The following is a 17,902-nucleotide window of genomic DNA, read 5'->3' on the forward strand; positions in this document are numbered from 1 at the left end:
GTGTTTTTATGCCTTCATTTTTGGATATATATGTACGTTTCTTTCATTAAAGTTTGAGTTGTTAACAAGCGCTTGCGTCATAATTTGTTTCTTTTTTGTGTTTTTGTGCGTTTATCCTCATTAAAAGACTCCTTTGCACGAGTGAGCACTTAATATGCTTCACATGGAGTGTTACGCGAAGCAACCACGACAGTTCACGTCAGCAAGTGGTCGTAACTGTCTCAAATCTCCCCTGGTCTCCCCCTCATCTCCCCTGAAAGTGCTCAACACTCAAATGGTCTGAACAATGCTTTTACCACTCAATTCTGAAACACTTAACTTAGTCAGCTGGATGATATCTGTAGAAGTGTAAGTTGTTGATTTTCGTCGGGTGTCGCTTGAAGGCGACAAGAGTGAACTAATAGCCTTGTGTCTGAATTATATGATCTACATTACATCGCTGACTGCATTGTAACCTTATCACAAAAATAAAAATAGTCATGATACAGCCACGACTTTCTTTACTTCAACGGGTGTTGGAGGATTCGAGAGATTCTTGAGAAGAATTAGTGTAAAATCGCTGCTCCAGACGGCAGAACGGGGCATTAACTGTAGCTCTCTTTTTGTTTGGCCCAATCAATGTTGAACCTGCAATGGGGAATAAAACTAAGGAGGAATAACGTTTATTTCAGGTCAATTGGAGCCCCCGATGTGTTCATTGGCCTGGGCCACATTGCCTTCGCAAACAACAACAGGTCCGACTGCCAGATGATACCCTTCAGTATGTTCGATAATGACACGAAGGCAAATGAGATGAGAGCGAAGTATGGGAGTCTCTACCTATTTGTAAGTCTTCCAAGACTACAAACCACAGATCTGTTGCCATGATGTTGTTCAGACAATTAGGACCAAAAAAAAATTCATAGTAGCTTAGCAGGTGAAGTATTTTACTGCTATACGCTTGATGACACTGCCGGATTTTCAGCCACGGTGGCACTTTTTTAAAGTGGAGAGCTTTACAAGCCTATTCGAGTGAGTGACACAGTATATCTCCACGTGGAGTTAAAGAGAGAACGCGTATCCCCTGACAAGACCGTCTCCCAGGGCATTGTCACTCGCTTCCCTCGATAAGGACGACCTTGACTTCCATCCACTGTATTCTTTAAGCGAAATGCTGCACTCTGCCGACCACTGTGATTAGCAGGCTCATGAAAAGGGCTAACTGAAGCGCAGGAGAGGCATTTACTCCGACTGTTTACGAACACTATGCTGTGCCCAACAATACCCAAACACCCCGATCCCACTTTTTTGGCAGCTGCTCAAACTGTGGAGAGAAGTCTTCAGGCATCTAGCTCATGGTATGGGCCTGCCCTAGAAACTCTGCTCTACCACCTATTTTAAAGCAAACCGGGGAGTAGTGGGAGGGGATCTTGCTTGGCTGTTCTGACTTTAAGGTCCAAAAGGCATTGGTTGGACGAGCCCAGACAGCAGCCAAGGCAAATGGGGTCTCGTACTTGGAATCCCCACCTAGTAGTTGTGGGTGCCATCCTCTCATTAGCGCTCATTCCATACCTCCCTTTTAAATGCGAAGCATTTCTTTGCGAACTTCGGCGGCTTTGAGCGTATCTATCTATCTATCTATCTATCTATCTATCTATCTATCTATCTATCTATCTATCTATCTATCTATCTATCTATCTATCTATCTATCTATCTATCTATCTATCTATCTATCTATCTATCTATCTATCTATCTATCTGTCTATCTATCTGTCTGTCTGTCTGTCTGTCTGTCTGTCTGTCTGTCTGTCTGTCTGTCTGTCTGTCTGTCTGTCTGTCTGTCTGTCTGTCATTGACTTTTAGCTCTCCTGGCTGTTTCAATAATGGTATCGATACCGAATTTGGTATGGCATTACATGACTGTATTAAGAACATATTTGACTAGTCATGACTAGGAAGTTGTGATATTTATGTCATTAAAGTTAAAATTTATATTTCATGGTCATTCAGCTCTTGCGGTGGTTCCGTTCACATTGCATGTCGAAAAACTCTTATGCTATGACATGATTGCATGGCGAACACAAGCGACAGACCGTATCATGAAAATCATGATATTTGTGCCATTTAACAACATGACTACGTGCCACGCTCATGATGCGCTGGCGGCCATTTCGCTAGCTTCACTTATACGAAATTTGGTATTACGGAACAAGATTGGATGACGAAGGTATGATACTGGTGCAAACATGATAAAAATGAGATGCCTATCGTGTAACAACAGGACTACAAGCTACGTTCATGATTAACTCGCGGCCGTTTCGCTAGCTTCACATCTACCAAACTCGATGTTACGCGATGCGAATGGACGACATAGATAAATGACACATCCAAACATGATAATCATAACATGCGTGCCATGTAACAACATGACTACATGCCACACTCATGATGCGCTCACGGCCGTTTCGCTAGCTTCACATATTCCAAATTTTGTAATACGTGTCGTCAATGGATGACTAAGGTATGTGACTGGTGAAAACATGATAATCATGACATGCGTGTCATGTGAGAACATGACCACATGCCACAGTAGAGGCGCCAATACATTCCGACGTGACGCGGTGCACGTGCTCGCCGGCGTTCATTTCGTCACGTCATGCCGGCGTTGCCACGCCAGGCACCGGTCGTGCCTTATACTCGCAGGCGCGCGCCGCGCTGCGTTTTCAAGTGTGAATACACTTTATAAGCGACCCCAAACCATCCACCGCCGTCGGCGGCGTCCGCAGTCTTCTCTCTATCTTTAAAAGAAAGAGGTCTTGGCGGGCCGCAGCGCGACGCTCTACCGAATAAGCCACGGACGCGACGCTGATATCGGTGTCGCTCCTCCGCTCTCCTCGCTCGCTGCGGCTGCGCGCGCACCCCTCTCTCTCGCGCGCCCGCCTTCTCTCTCAGTCTCCCGTCGAGAGCGGGTCGTGCGATGGATGTCCCGGAGGCAACGCTACCATCTGGATATAAGGCGCGTTACTGACACCGATATATATATATATATATATATATATATATATATATATATATAGAGAGAGAGAGAGAGAGAGAAAGAGAGAGAGAGAGAGGACTGCGGATGCCGCCACCGGTGGTGGATGGTTTGGGGTCGCTTATAAAGTGTATTCACACTTAATATATATATATATACTGGCTTTTTTTGACGCATGCGCGTTTCAGCGCGTCTGGCGCCCGTTCGTCAAGAAAAGAGGGAGACCGAGTGTTGTCTGGGTAACGCATCGGCGCGAAATGCCGCATGTCGCCATCGGGTCGCGCAGACGGACGCTGGTCGCACCTTTCGCGCCTGGCGTCAGACCATATTGTGCTCGCGTTTCGCTAACGTAGCATTGCTGTGCCTAGCGTGCGCATGCGTCAACGCTACATTGAGTATATTTGGCCCTTCATGATGCGCTCGCGGCTGTTTTTCCAGCTCCACATATACCAAATTCGTTGTTACATAACGTCACTGTATGACAAAAGTATATGACTGGTGCAAACATGATAATCCAGAAAAGCGTGTCATGTAAGAACAAGACAACGTACCTTGCTCATGGCGTTCTCGCGGCCGTTTCGCCAGCTCCACATATAAACTTGGTATCACGTGACGTGAATAGATTACAAAGGCAAAATTCACATCCAAGCACAAATAATCATGACAAGTAAGTCATGTACGGCATCATTTACCCCGCCCTTGTAACATTGTGCTGATTTTAAAGTGACATATCAACCTTCCTCGTTCGTGCTTGACATATCATCGATTTCCACTGTACTTGGGATCCGCCAATTTTTTTCTAATAAATGTTTTCACCACCCACCAGCAAATTGGATTTCGGCGTTGAAGTTGTATGCTACCCTGTGGCAGACGTTTTTGGTGGCTCCTCTGTCTACCCGTCTGAACGGCCTTTTTCAGCATCCGAGATGAAAATGGGAGGACTACGTGTGCGCGAGCGTGAACGGCTGTTGATGCTTTGGGAATTTCTCGGGTAGACTGCAAAGACGGCTGCAGAAACTAACGAAACGACGATAGTGATTGCGTGCACTAGTGAACGTTCAGCTAGCCACATCGTTCCATGGGGAAACTTCGCTCAGGCTACGACGGTCAACAAGTATAACTAAGTGAACAAGCTTTCACATGCGTCACCAGGCAGGGCCGAGCTTACTGACATGCTTTGGCCGCAAATAACACAAACACAAAGTAAAGAAGCACTCAACGAGTGTTTCTTTACTTTGTGCGTGTGCTTGTCGTTGAGTGTTTCTTTACTTTGTGTTTGTGTTATTTGCGGCGAAAGCATGTCAGTAAGCTTGTGCCAACAAGGCCAACAATCAGTATTGTTACAATATTGCCGAGCTAAGCCGCAGCCTGTTCGAGTGAAAAGTTTGGGTGGGGTAATTTCTTTCTGACTTCCTGAAGATCGAAATTTTCGAGCGAACTGACACTTAGACAAAAAGGTACAGATATATAGCGCCCGTCACGTGTACCTGTCAGTAGTTGTGTCGTATAGCACCGCAATTCTTTTTTAAAAGCTACAGTTTCAAGGGGTTAGGTGTAAGCACACGCCTGTATTTAGAATTAGGTTCAAGATCAAACAGGCTTGCGTATACAAATTTTTGGGCCCGTTCTATGCACCATGGCAGGCTGCATTATATTTTTTTGCCACTGAAAATGACACCGACAGCTCTGCGCATGTGCTGTTGAATTGGACGAAATGCTCGTTGCAATATTCCAATAGGGACTGCTAACAAGCGACGGATGCGATGTGAAACTTCAGAACGCCATGATTCAGTTCGACAAAGCAATTATTAAAAATCTGTTTTCTCACTAATTAGATGATTGTCTTCTGAAGAATGCTTGCGCAGAGTCATGACGTGCCACTCTGTGTCCTCATGTTTTAAGTGCTACAGCTGCGTTCTTTGATCCTACGAAACAGAGAAGATTGATTTACATAGAGGTTTGCAATTAAGACGAGGCAAGCGAATCTGGTTACGGAGTTTTATAAATTGAAGTGTACAATAAAAAAGTCCCAGCTTTGACGCAGAGGCGAAGCAATGAACGCAATAGCAACAATTTCGAAGGTCACGCGAAGAATTAAAAGCAGATCGAAACGTGCCCCACGTTTCTCGCGCACGAATTCCGCACGAAACGTACACACAGGTACGGATGCAAGGAAATAAGCGCCTCATTTTTTACTTCGCTGAGTCTGAAAAGCGCGTGCTTTTTGGCAAACGGAGCCTGCAATGATTGCAGTGACCTTTGTGCGCCCGGTAACTACAGCAGAATCGTTCCACGTAATACCCGAGACCAGCCAAGGCATACGATCCTCCCCTCCTCGCAACCGCGAGATAAAGGCGCGCGAGGAGCATAGCTCCCCTTCTCCAAGCTGGTCAAACTACGCAGAGATCGGAGAGGGCACTGCTGCGTGATATACAGGGACTTTAGGCGACGTGCGCTCATTGCAACATCTTTCTGGTAATGCTGAAAACACAGCAGCAGTAAGTGCCTTTTGTAAGCTGGAGGACGTTCTCAGTGGTGGTTTAGTAGTCAACACCACGCGTTCACGACGCAGAAGTCCCACGGTCGATTCCACGCGCCAGAGTCTTTTTTCTTGTCTTTTTTTCTTTCTTGCATTTTCACATATATAGATAGATACGCATACACATACGGTTCATCACATCGACCTCGACGCCGACGTTGACGTTGATGGTGGTGGCAAAATGCATGACGATAGTTATAGCGCGAGAACAAAACGACGACACAGAAACAAGAAGGACACGAAAGACGTCTCTGTGTCGTCGTTTTGTTCTCGCGCTATAACTATCGTCATGCCATACCAACTAGCCCAAGTTGCCACACTTCTAAGGCAAAATGCAGCCGAGAGTGTCCATAGAATCGCTATCGCAATAAATATCGCAGCTCGCCGACGCTGGAGACCAAGCCCGTAACCTCGGTATTGCGCATACGTTACTGCTAAACTTTGCTCAATATTGTTACGCGTAGACATTCGTTTCACCTGTTTATTTCACTGCATGTTCTTGGTCACAGTAGCTGTATCCGTCGCTGCTCAAACCTTGTTTGCGAATGCAAAACATTGTTTACACGACGACTTCACCCACTAAGTTAAGAGTAGGCAGCGTATACATGAAAACCTTAGCATTCATACCAACCTGAGCCAGTAGTTTCGCTTTCTTTATCCGTCTCCGCCCTTTCCTTGTCCAGTCAGTTTTCGATCGAGAGAAAAATTTACCTAGAACTTTAGACGAAGACATGATGGCAAGGTTGTGAAGGAAGCGCTGTTAAAAAATTTCCTCAACGTTATAGTGCGATAACAATAGTGAATATTGTAATTGCCCATAAGCTATTTTGTGAGATATTGATTACCGACACCAGCGGTGACAGCAGCAGTGGCCGATAACTGTGGGACTCTTGCTGTTATCTGGTGACAGCTTGCGCTGCGAAAATTTGACAAATCCCGTGAAGTTTAGTGGATGGGGCTGAAGTACAATTGACGGTAACACTGCGTGAAGCTACAATGAAACACTAACTTAAACCCTAAGGTTCGTCACCCATAAAAGCGCGTGGTTTCAGCAGGCATCAGCAGACGCCATGCACTCTTCTTTCAGTGGCCTGAGTCCTCATCACCATAAGACTACGAAATGTTTTAAATATGAAAGTCTTTCTTGAGATACTCCAACGCAAAAAAAAAGATATGTCCGCCTATCTCTTGGTGTCTGTTCAACATTCAGCCACCTGGCGAAAGCATAGCCTCTTGCTCGACGCCCACTCATCTTGACTTGGTGGCTGCTTTCATACTTGCGAACATTGTCAATGCAAAAGCAAATATTACGCATATTTGAGTCGCAAAATCAATACATAAGTGTTTGAAAAGGTGTCTCTTTATTTCTAAAGTGCGCAGACACGTAATTATTTACACCGAAGTGTTTGTCACACATCGTCGGCAATGCGACACTATGAACGAAAAAAAAATGGCAGCATATCCACAGAGTGAAGGAGAGTGGGGCGAAGCATTCGTCCGTCCATTCGTTCTTGCTTCCATCCATCCATGCGACCGGCTGTGTGACCGTTCATCGGCCCGTCCGTGCGTGCGTCTGCTCGTGCGTCCGTCTCTGCGTTCGTCCATGCATCCGCCCCTGCGTCCGTTCATGCGTCCATCCATGCATCAGTCTGTGTGTCCGTTGGTCCATCTATTCAACACTCCAAGTACCACCATCTCACATCTTTTCAAAATATCTTCCCCATATAGAAGCACCGCCATCCAGCGGACATTCCAAGAATTAAACGAGAGGTGGCAGACGCACACTTTCTTACGGCTTACGCTTCGGATCTACTTCCCACCTTTAACCACCTCGAGTTCATGGTATATACTAGTTCATTGTATTCATGGCACTGCGGCTCAACGCTCGCTAAACCTTTCTAAAACTAAGGATGTTACACCCAGCGAGTATAACGTAGTAACCCTTACTTGTCATATAGTGCTCAATGTACATGCCAATGGCAGCTAATGGGGATTGCCGCGTGCGCGCTAACTAAAAGCCGAATGCTTCTGTCTCTCATTCCCCCTTAGCAGCCATTGGAATGTACATTGAGCACTATCTTTTATTGTTCAACAACGCACAGAAGAAATCTCTCACCGGCACCACTTTGGAGGTCAAAATGTTATACTCGTTACACACTACAACGGCTACAAGGGACGAACAGGTGTTGCTGTAAAGAGTTTCGCCCCTAAAAATTGGCAGATACCACGTACCATGGGAATCGATGATTGAGGAAGGTTTATGTCACTTTAGAATCACCACAACGTTACAAGGTGGAGGCGAATTGGGCCGTACACGACTTCCGTGCCATGATTATCATGTTTGGATGTGCCTTTTACCTTCGTCATTGGTTCAACTCACTTGATGCCAAACTTAGTATATGTGGAGCTAGCGGAACGGCCACGAGCACACAAGGAATGTGGTACGTTGTCATGTTCTTACATGACGTGCTTGCCATGATTGTCATGTTTGCACCAGTCGTATACCTTCATCATCCATCGACTTCACGTAACACCGAATTTTGTTTATGGGGAGCTATATATAGCGACACGGCTACGAGTGCATCATGAAGGGCCCAATATACTCCAACGTAACGTTGACGCGTGCGCACGCTGGGCACAGCGACGCTATGTTAGCAAAACGCGAGCACTCTATAGTCTGACGCCAGGCGCGAAAGGTGCGGCCAGCGTCCGTCGGCGCGGCCAGACGGCAACCAGCGCGAAATGCGACATACTGCATTTTACGCAGATGCGTCACTCAGACAGCACTGCGTCTGCGTCTTCGTGAGGCAGGGACGCCAGATGCGGTGAAACGCGCATGCGTCAATGCACCGCAGAGCGGCGTGCGCCTGCGAGTATATGGCAGGAGCGGCGCCTGGCGTGGCATCGCCGGCGTGACTCGACGAAACGAACGCCCGCGCGCAAGCGTGTCGGGTCACGTCGAACTGTATTGGCGTCTTGACTGAGGCATGTAGTCTCGCTATCACATGACATGCACCTTAACATTATCATGTTTGCACAAGTCACATACCTACGGCATCGTTCATTGATGTCACGTATTACCAAATTCGACATATGTTGAGCTAGCGAAACGGCCGTGAGCGCATCATGAGTGTGGCATGTAGTCATGTTGTTACATGACACGCAGGTCGTGATTATTATGTTTTCATCAGTCACGTACCGTCGTCATCTACTTACGTACTGTACCACCAAATTTGGTATATGTGACGCAAGCGAAATGGCCGCGAGCGCATCATGAGCGTGGCCTGTAGTCATGTTGATACATGACACGCATGGGATAATTTTCATGTAAGGGCCTGTCGCTCGTGTTCGCCATGCAATCATGCCACACCATACCAATTTTGCAACATGTCATGTGAACGGGACCACCGCAAATGCACCAGGACCATGAAATGTAAGTCTTAACATACATGTAATGATTTTTCATGTTATGGCGAGTCAAATATGGCCATAATACAGTCTTGCTATGTCCCACTAAGTTTGGTATCGATACTATTATCGAAACGGCCAGGAGAGCTAAATGTCATAGGCAGCTAGCTAGCTAGACCCCCAGGTGGTCGAAATTTCCGGAGCCCTCCACTACGGCGTCTCTCATAATCATATGGTGGTTTTGGGACGTTAAACCCCACAAATCAATCAATCAATCAATCAGCTAGACAGATAGATAGATAGATAAATAGATAGATAAATATACAGATAGATAGAGAGATAGATAGATAGATAGATAGATAGATAGATAGATAGATAGATAGATAGATAGATAGATCCGCTCAAACTCGTTGAAGTTCACTAAGAAATCGTTCGCATTTAAAAGCTTTCTTCTCTTCACTGGACTGCCAGAAGGCGCCACATCTCACGCAGATCATACAGGCAGAAAACCAACGTTTTTCGACGATCTTTGCAGCGAAGCACTGACATAGGCAGCCATTTTTGTTCTACCTGGAGTGGCCGTGTTGTCTTACACCAGCGTTTTGTAGGGTTGAACGTGTTTGTATACAAACGTGTTCGCAACCAGGCTTGCTTCGTATGACTTTACAATTAGCTCCTGTCGTATTTATAACTTGCTTTTTCCTGTGTAACTTGGCTGAATTTTTGATGGCGGAATACTTGAGTGAATATTAGCAGAACGATTAATTGCACTAGTTGTTGGTTATGTATCGTTCGCTACTGCGCTGCGGAAACTAGATAAGGACGTACGATGCAGGAACTATAGGACTGGCTTGTTGATCACCTGTCCTGTAGTTCATGCATCGCCTTCGTCTGGTCTTCTGAAGCGCAACAAAAAATCATCATTTGGAGACTATGTTGGTAGTCCTGCCTGGAAGAACAGCAAGCGATATTGTGAGGCTGTCAGGTTCTTGCAAGCTTTTCAGTATTATTGCAAGTTACAGCTCAGAAGTCCACACGACCTTTCCGTAGCAAGTGGTTACGTAACTGTATGACGTTATTTGACGACGTTATTATTAGACGTCATCGATTAGCAGAGATAACTAATACTGAAATCGTCTGAGAAGATCAAAGTAGTTTATTGCATGTGTGTGACACGCCGGTTCCATATGCCTCAGAGTGATTTTTTTATTTCTCGATTTCATAACTTTGTGCGTAACAATGAAGGTAGTAGTCTTTTGCCATTTTATGTACAGAGTGTGTTACAGCATGCGAAATTAGTTATTTTCTCTTTTTTTGCACTGGAAGTACTTAAAAGCATTAGACATGGCATCCGTGATGCGATATCTACCTGGGAAGCCTTGGGCCATTGCTTCGACGCTATCAGCGAGAGTGTATAAACCTTCTAGCAAGTACGAATTATACGAACCCTGCGAACGTATGCCTGCGGAAGAGCAATACGGTACACCTGTTACGGTGAGTGAGCAAAAACACTTGTACAGCAGTGCCGCTTACCGTACAGCTCATTGATTATTTTTGTGCCACTCTACGTGTGCAGAAGCCGTGGTTCTATCCGGGGCGTAATTCAGAAAAAAGCTTCAGTGCCGTACTTCTTCACCAGTCCTTAGAGGGGATGGGGAGCTCTATCACCTCAGTCATAGTATTAAAACTCACCTCACCTATCGGGCCACAGTAACAAGTTTGCTCACGAGATGGGACAGTGAAGTCCGCGGAAGCTGGTGGCAGGGTGCGGGGGATGCAAGTTTGAGCGAAATGTCACGTAACGTTGGCCTTTGAAAAAACTCCTTCCTAATGTCCCGTATATCAGTGATTCCTGTGGGTAATTCAACGTCAGGTTTCTGAAAACATATCGACGCTCTTTTCCACAGTCAGTAAAATCTCGGCACCGATTCTGAAATATGAAGTTTTCGTTCCACGGTCACGTTTCAACTCTGCGACGGCATTGGATGCACCACGAAAAAAAAGGAAGAACCTGGTTTCACACGCCACTTGCTTACGCGAGCAAAGTGTTATAGTTACAATAAAAGATAAAATAATTTGCGCACAGTTTAGCAAACTCTCAAAACTTTATTCATCGTGATGCCACGGGCTGGAAGTGAAAGGTCCGTGGGCCGCATGTTTGAGACTCCTTACATCAATGGTTCCAATGTTCATTCGGAGGTATAAACTGGGGATTCTCTTGTGAATTTTAGATAGTGGTGGACTAAGTAATGCAATAAAGTGATGAAACCAGCCAGAGCATGTTTCGGCGTGGCATTAGAATTGAGCAGCTGCATCTACAAAGTCGTCAACCACAATTTTATAACCGAAGCACCTTAGAATCTAGGCTGGTTACTTGTCCGGCGATGTCAATGACACTGATGACATTTAAGAAAAAGTGTGTTCAATGTCCCGTATTTTCTTTCTGTAATCATGGAAAACACATGCAATGTGACCACTCTACGTCATGACGATGACGACGCTAATGACGATGACGAATGGCGTTCCAGACCACAAATTCTCTTTCGCCATAGATGAAAACAATAGTGAAACACTCACGCTGACGAAAAGCAAAGCGACAACACCGGCAGGAAGCTGATACTCCAGAAGCCAAAGCATGGCATGCGATAGTTTAACGCATAGAGTTTCCTGAAATTCTCTAGAGGGGGCGATGGAGGTGCGATCATTCAGCGACCACGGTAACAATGGGTAGTACATGAATTAGCCTAATCTTTGTGCTTGTGGGCATGCAACGAAATTATGGTTTTGTTTTTGAAAGCGGTTCGTTATTGTTTCAAATAAAAAATGAACAAACCATCTTGAACCTTGTGAGTCGATTTGAATTGGTGAGCCTCAAAGGATAAGGTGGCAAAGTGCAATAACTAAACTTGCTTATTTTTGCCTCATGACACAGTAGCTACAAGATACTCGAAGCCAGACAGAGAAAAGTACTAATATTAGACAAATTCACGTACTACCATCATTTTCATGCTCGCTGGAGCGCCATGCGTTGGATCTCTGAAATAAACTAGCACCAGATATCCCATCTGGTGTACTTAAAGAAAAAACTATGAACCATCTCTCGAAGGGGAACCCTAATTCTTATGGGGTGCGAAGCAGCAGCGGTGCGCACGGCGTTGAACCGGTTGAAATAAGCTTCGACGCGGGTTATCGAAGGACGGTTTGAAGTGAAACTCGGTGTAGCATTTACTCGAGTAATTACAGAAGTTTGGAGATATGCCCTGCACGTGCACCCTCTTCCGGCCAATATGACACGTGACGACCACAGTGGCAGGCGCCTTGCGCTAAAGAGTCACTGGCCCGCCACTATGGGTATAAGCATGGGGTTTTCGTGGACGCCTCCGGTCCTCACCATGGGGGATGGTACACGGCTGCAACAGCCCACCAAAATGTCGTGGTGAATAGCCTCACATTGCAGAGCACCGGGCATAACGTATGCGGAGGAAGTTGCCATCGCGCTAGCTGCCACAGACCTGGACTCGCGCGTCATCATTGCAACTCGAGATGGGCCGGCAGAAATATTCAACGCCGGTATGTCTCGCACCTGGCGCACCACTTCTTACATAAAGCAATTACGTTGGGGCCCCCGCATCCTGAAGGATCATATGTGCTCCAGCTCACATGAGCTCCGAAGGCAATGAAACGGCTGACGCCGCCACCCGCACTCTGCGGTTAACGCCTTCAGACCATTCCGAAATATATCTCGAACCTAATCTGGCCTTAGGTTTTTGAAAAATTACTGAAATATACCGATGCAATTTATCCTAAACCCTGTAAGACCCTCACAAAGGCGAAGAAGTGTTTACTCATCCGCCTTTACACCAAAACACTGTTGCACCCGGTAGCTTTTCAATATCTCGATTCTGTCTGTACAGAAATATGTCCGCAATGTGTTGAGAAGTCTTCGACCATTTTCCACATGGTGCGGTCATGCGTCAACACCTCGCCTCACCGTAAATATAAACCGCACCACGGGACAACTGGGAGGCGGCCCTGCTCGGCTGCTCCAACCTGGCGAGCCAGAAAGCCCTGGTCAACCGAGCCTTAAGTCGCGTTGGACGCCAAAGGGCTTCTGCAATAAGGAGCCCACCTAGCGTTCGCGAAGGGTCACTCGCACCTCTTACATACTCCATGTATACAGATAGAATAGATTTTTTTCTCTGTCTTTACTCGAGTAAAGGTTTGTTTAACCTGCAAAGGCATGGTAGGCGGGCCGCGTTAAAGACGCTCTCGCTCATCTTCCTTGGCTCGCTCCTTGTTGTTACCCGCACGCGCCGTCTGTATAGACGTCAGACTGTGGATGGATGTATGTATGGATGGATGGATTGATATGGCTGTGCCCTTGAGATCGGGTGGTGGCAAACGCCACCAAGCCGTAATACATAGTGAACCAAAAACTAGATTTATTTTTTTCCTTTAAATAGTGAGCTTGAGGACTCGTACTTTGCAGTGAAAGGTTTAATTTTCACTGATGCCTTGACTTTAGCCACCAATATGATAACCTCCTTCAGTTAATTCTACTCGCTTAAAGTCTATTTTGCCCTACCTGTCCCTAAACTCCGGTGATTTAAAAAACTCTGCGCCATCATCCTGAACTATAGGGCGAAGCCTTTTGCAGAACATTATCAAGTGTTCGACAGTTTCGTCTTCCTCTCCACATGCACTACATAGCGTGACTAGCCCTTCGTATTTGGCCCGATATGTCTTGGTTCGCAATACACCCGTCCTGGCCTCAAACAGTAGAGAACTATCCCGCGTATTATCTCAGATTCTTTCCTTGGCGATTTCCTGCTTAAAAGTTCGATAGATCTCTAGTGCAGACTTCTTAATTATGCCGAGTATTGCGGACACGCAGCGCCACCGGTCTACACAGTTTTGAGTAGTACAGAACCGACTTCCTAGCACAGCTTGCTGCGCAACCAGGTGCAGTTACAGCGTAAGACACAATGATTGAGCTAAATATCAGATGTGTTTGCGCATTGAACACTCAGAAAAAAAGCTACGGATTTATCTCCGCTAGATGGTCGCATCACTGTACAACCGTGAAGTGCTTGCAGCTTGACTCACCTAAACGACGGCGAAAATAAGAGTAGGCCATTAGCTCCGCGCTCTGCGAAAAAAGACCCCAGTATGCGCTACTAATGCGTCAAGAATAGCCACGGACATAGAAGGTCCTAGTCTCATTACTCATTTGCGTAGCTTTCGCAAAGCAGAATGGCGAGAGCGCTAAATACAGGTCGTTGCGAACATGTGGGGTATGCGAATACTCGCGTTCTCCGCAGCCGTTCGCTTGAGTAAGTGTGATAATGTAGGTCTGCTCTCATTGTTTTGAGTAGCCTTGACTGAGAACAATGGTAAGTTCGATTATGAAGCTTAACAGATTCTCTGACCGCGGTGCGCGACGGGAAACTGTAGACAGGTGACGACCAGCCACGATAAACATCGCACACGCTGCAACCATCAATAGTCTGAAGTTATCGCCACCACACAGCATTGCCCACACTACGGCTTTGAAGGCTCTAGGGGTCGGCTTTAACAAGGAATTGTGAACACGTGCGTTATAGATGTAAATCTCAAATTGATCGCGACCACAAATAGTTTTTTTGTCGTTGGTCTCCGGCATTACCGGAGCTATCTCGGAGGTATCGGTTCTGCCTTCGTAGTACACCGAGAAAGTGGACACGCCTGTATCCACATTTGCAGTATATACAAACGGAAGACAACCATCAACAGAACCTTTCAGCATGCGTAATCAAACACTTCAATGCACGGCAAGGAACTGCAAGCAACTGCACAAGCAAGAATGCAAGTGCAAAGCGAAAATAACCAGGGTCATTCGTGGATGGTGAAGCGAGCTTCGCACCACTGATCGCATAGATTGTTTGTGTAAGGACTAAGTTCAGTGCATGCCTCGAGCTCGATATCATGCAATGCTCGCTTGCACTAAAATTGCTACCTGCAGCACGCCGAAATAAATCAAACATATTTTGCATTCCGCCCGCGTTTTGTTTTGATGAGCTTCCTACTTTTATGAAGCGAGCTTGGACAAAAGGAAGAAGCTCGCCAGGTCCTTGATTTTCAGGAAACCGCGCCTCAAGACTAACGAAAGAGGAGAGCCTATGCACGTTCACTTGCGGACGGATCTCTGTTCCCTACTCAATTATGGCCTGTGCGGTGACGGGGGCGCTGGTGGCGGCGTTTTTCGCAGCGCCGCCTGGGTAGAATCTGATGTCTGTTCTCGAACGCGATGGTTTTTTTCAACTCGCATCTGGTCGGTGTCGCTGGTCTTCCAGTGCCAACACTTGCGTTACGCTTCGCTGGCTCGCGCCTCATCGGTGTTGACATCGCCATTCGCGAGCTTCATCGGCTTCGTTAACCTTCGAAACACCGGCGACAGCCAGGAAAGGCACGCGCACACTAGCGGGAAGCACGCCGTAATGGCGTCTCACCAGTCGGAGCGGTTGTGCGGCAAGCAGCGGCCCGCTGTCCTCGTAGTCAGCGTCTTGAGATTCTTGAGGTGCGCGCAGCGCGTGCACCGTCTGGCCAACACCAACTAAATTTCAAAACCGAAAGGCTGCCGCAGTGACGTCAGGGGGTGGGGGCCCAGTTACGTAGCGAACGCGGCGGAAAGCCTGTGTTTAGTTCACAATTTAGGAGAACCAACGCTCCCGCTCTCGCAGCTGCTGCGGCTAGATTGGGCCGAATAAAAGATGTGGAAAAAAAGTCTTACTGAGCATGCTCAGTTGGGAAACTGGGTCCCCAACCTCTGACGTCACTGCGGCAGCCTTTCGGCCTTGAAATTTAGTCGGCGTTGGGCTGGCTCGCGACTTCTTCTCGCCGACAGACGGAGAGAGGTGGCGCAGGTGCGGTAAAGGGGCCGGCAGAAAAGAGATTCTTGAATTGAAGGAGGGTGAAGGGTGGGGTTAAATGATGCAGCAACTGTCTAACCATAACCACGACATTTGAGGGAGAAGGGAAAAAGGTAGAGAAAAAATTAGGGGGGATCGAGAGGCATGGGTGTTGGGGGAGGGGGTAGTACAACAAAGGACTGGCAGCTTAATACACAGAGAAACACATATCAAAGTTTCTCGCCGTCAGGTTGAGTTGGCGTGGTCTAGAGGCGGTCGGCCAGTTTCGCAACCTCGATGAAATTGAGGACGGTGCACAGGGCTGAGCGCACATAATGAGCTGATCCTACCGGGCTGGGAATGTCATCCACTGGAGCAGACGACAGTCCCAGCTGCTTGTAGGAACGCGTGAGCGTTTCGCGTTAACTGGAGAGGGCTGAACAGGAAAGAGAGAGATGCGCCAAGGTTTTTTAAAAGACGATAGCAAAATTTTGGTCTGTCTGTCTGTCTGTCTGTCTGTTTTTCTGTCTGTCTGTCTGTCTGTCTGTGTATGTGTCTCTTTGTCCACTCTTAACAGCATCGGGTGTTTAAAGTGGCTGACCCCATCCGCAGCGCCCACATGTGTTGCTCAAGGTTCAGCGTTTATACTTGTGCAATTGTCGATTAAAAAGCAATTATTGTGCGTGTCTGGGGCACCATAACAACACGTCTATACTCTGCATGTGCGCCTTTTACTAGAAAAGGCATACATAAGTAATGTTAAGGACCCTAGCGTTTACCACGCGGCGCTGACCATCCAACGCTTGCACGGAAAGGCGAGTGTTTCCAACGGTTTGCTAAAACGAGACGGTGGTGGCACCTACGCGTCGATTGCGCTTACTGTATATACTGTAGATAATGTATATGCTAGTTTTAGGTAGCGTAGGTAGCATATTGTTAAGCATTTCGTTGCCTTTTCGCCCCTCCCTTCCCATTAAACCATTGGATGAAGATCTATGCTTCAACGATTAGTAAATAAACTTCAAACTTCAAATATACAATAACTCTACCGGCGGCCGTACGTTGGTCTGGATGACTTCGAACGAGCTCGCGCCGCAGGTATCGGTGCGCTGAGTCCGTGGAGTTTGCGCTCATTGACACTGGAACCTAGGGGTCGTGCGCTGTCTTTGCCAGGTCATCGGCAGCCTCGTTCCCTGCGATGCCAACGTGTGACGGAATTCATTGAAGGAACGCCTCACAGCATTGATCGTGCAGGGGCTGTGCAGCGACAACGTGACACGCTGTGTGAATGTGGACGCGCAGACTTCCTTGGTGAGCTTGCAGAGGGCACATCTCGAGACCGTGAAGGTAGACAAGCGTGAGACTTCCGGGTATTCGCTGATGAGGTCTGCAGGAAGGTGGGTGCCTACCAGTGCTGCCATGGTGGATGAGGTGCGGCAGACGAGCCGGCATTGGCGCTTCAATGCCAGCTGTGGTGCCGTGCAGGCAGCGGCCGCAGAGCGATATTGTAGGTCGGAGGCGTGAGTAAAAAACTGTGTCTGGCAAGATCCTTGTCCATTCGACGGCGGCTTCCTGGCAATAGCACAAGCTGGGATGGAGCGTTTCGAGCGTACTCGTGGGAGCTCAAAACCAATGGGGAGTGACACTCTTCGGTGAGAGAGAAAGAATAAACTTTATTAAATGTCCTGAAAGGAACTGGGCACCCCTTGCGGGGGCCAGCCCGGCGGCTCCACCGTGGGCACTGGGAGTCGGAGCTCGCCAGCCACCTTTTGGGCCTTCTGGACGGCCTGGTGTTGAAGGGCCCTGTCGGGGCTCCTGAGGTGGTTGATCCAGTCATTTTCGATGGCAGGGGATCCGAAGCTAGCGTTTAGCACGGGACACTGCCACAGCATGTGACTTAAAATGCACCTTGAATTTTGGCATTTGGGGCATTCTGGCCTTATATCTGGGAGGTATTTGCTGAAGATATAGGTGCTGGGGTAACTGTGCGTGTGCAGCAGTCGAAGCGTTAATTGTTGTGCTTTATTCAGTGCTGAGTGAGGTGAGAGAAATGCC

At 47.3% G+C, this 17,902-nt stretch overlaps 1 protein-coding gene across 2 annotated transcripts in view; it reads left to right on the plus strand.

Annotated features, from left to right (window-relative positions):
* LOC142766937 (uncharacterized) overlaps positions 1 to 17,902 on the plus strand; it is a 94,815-nt gene that overhangs the window by 43,612 nt on the left and 33,301 nt on the right. Inside the window, exons 5-6 of one of the 2 annotated variants that reach the window (XM_075868129.1) lie at positions 672 to 825; positions 10,287 to 10,454. In XM_075868129.1, coding sequence (XP_075724244.1) covers positions 672 to 825; positions 10,287 to 10,454 — 322 coding nt within the window. The remainder of the gene's footprint in view (positions 1 to 671; positions 826 to 10,286; positions 10,455 to 17,902) is intronic. The other variant, XM_075868130.1, reaches the window with a different exon arrangement.

The sequence above is a fragment of the Rhipicephalus microplus genome, chromosome 7 (genome assembly GCF_043290135.1).
Source record: "Rhipicephalus microplus isolate Deutch F79 chromosome 7, USDA_Rmic, whole genome shotgun sequence".
NCBI classification, from domain to species: domain Eukaryota; kingdom Metazoa; phylum Arthropoda; class Arachnida; order Ixodida; family Ixodidae; genus Rhipicephalus; species Rhipicephalus microplus.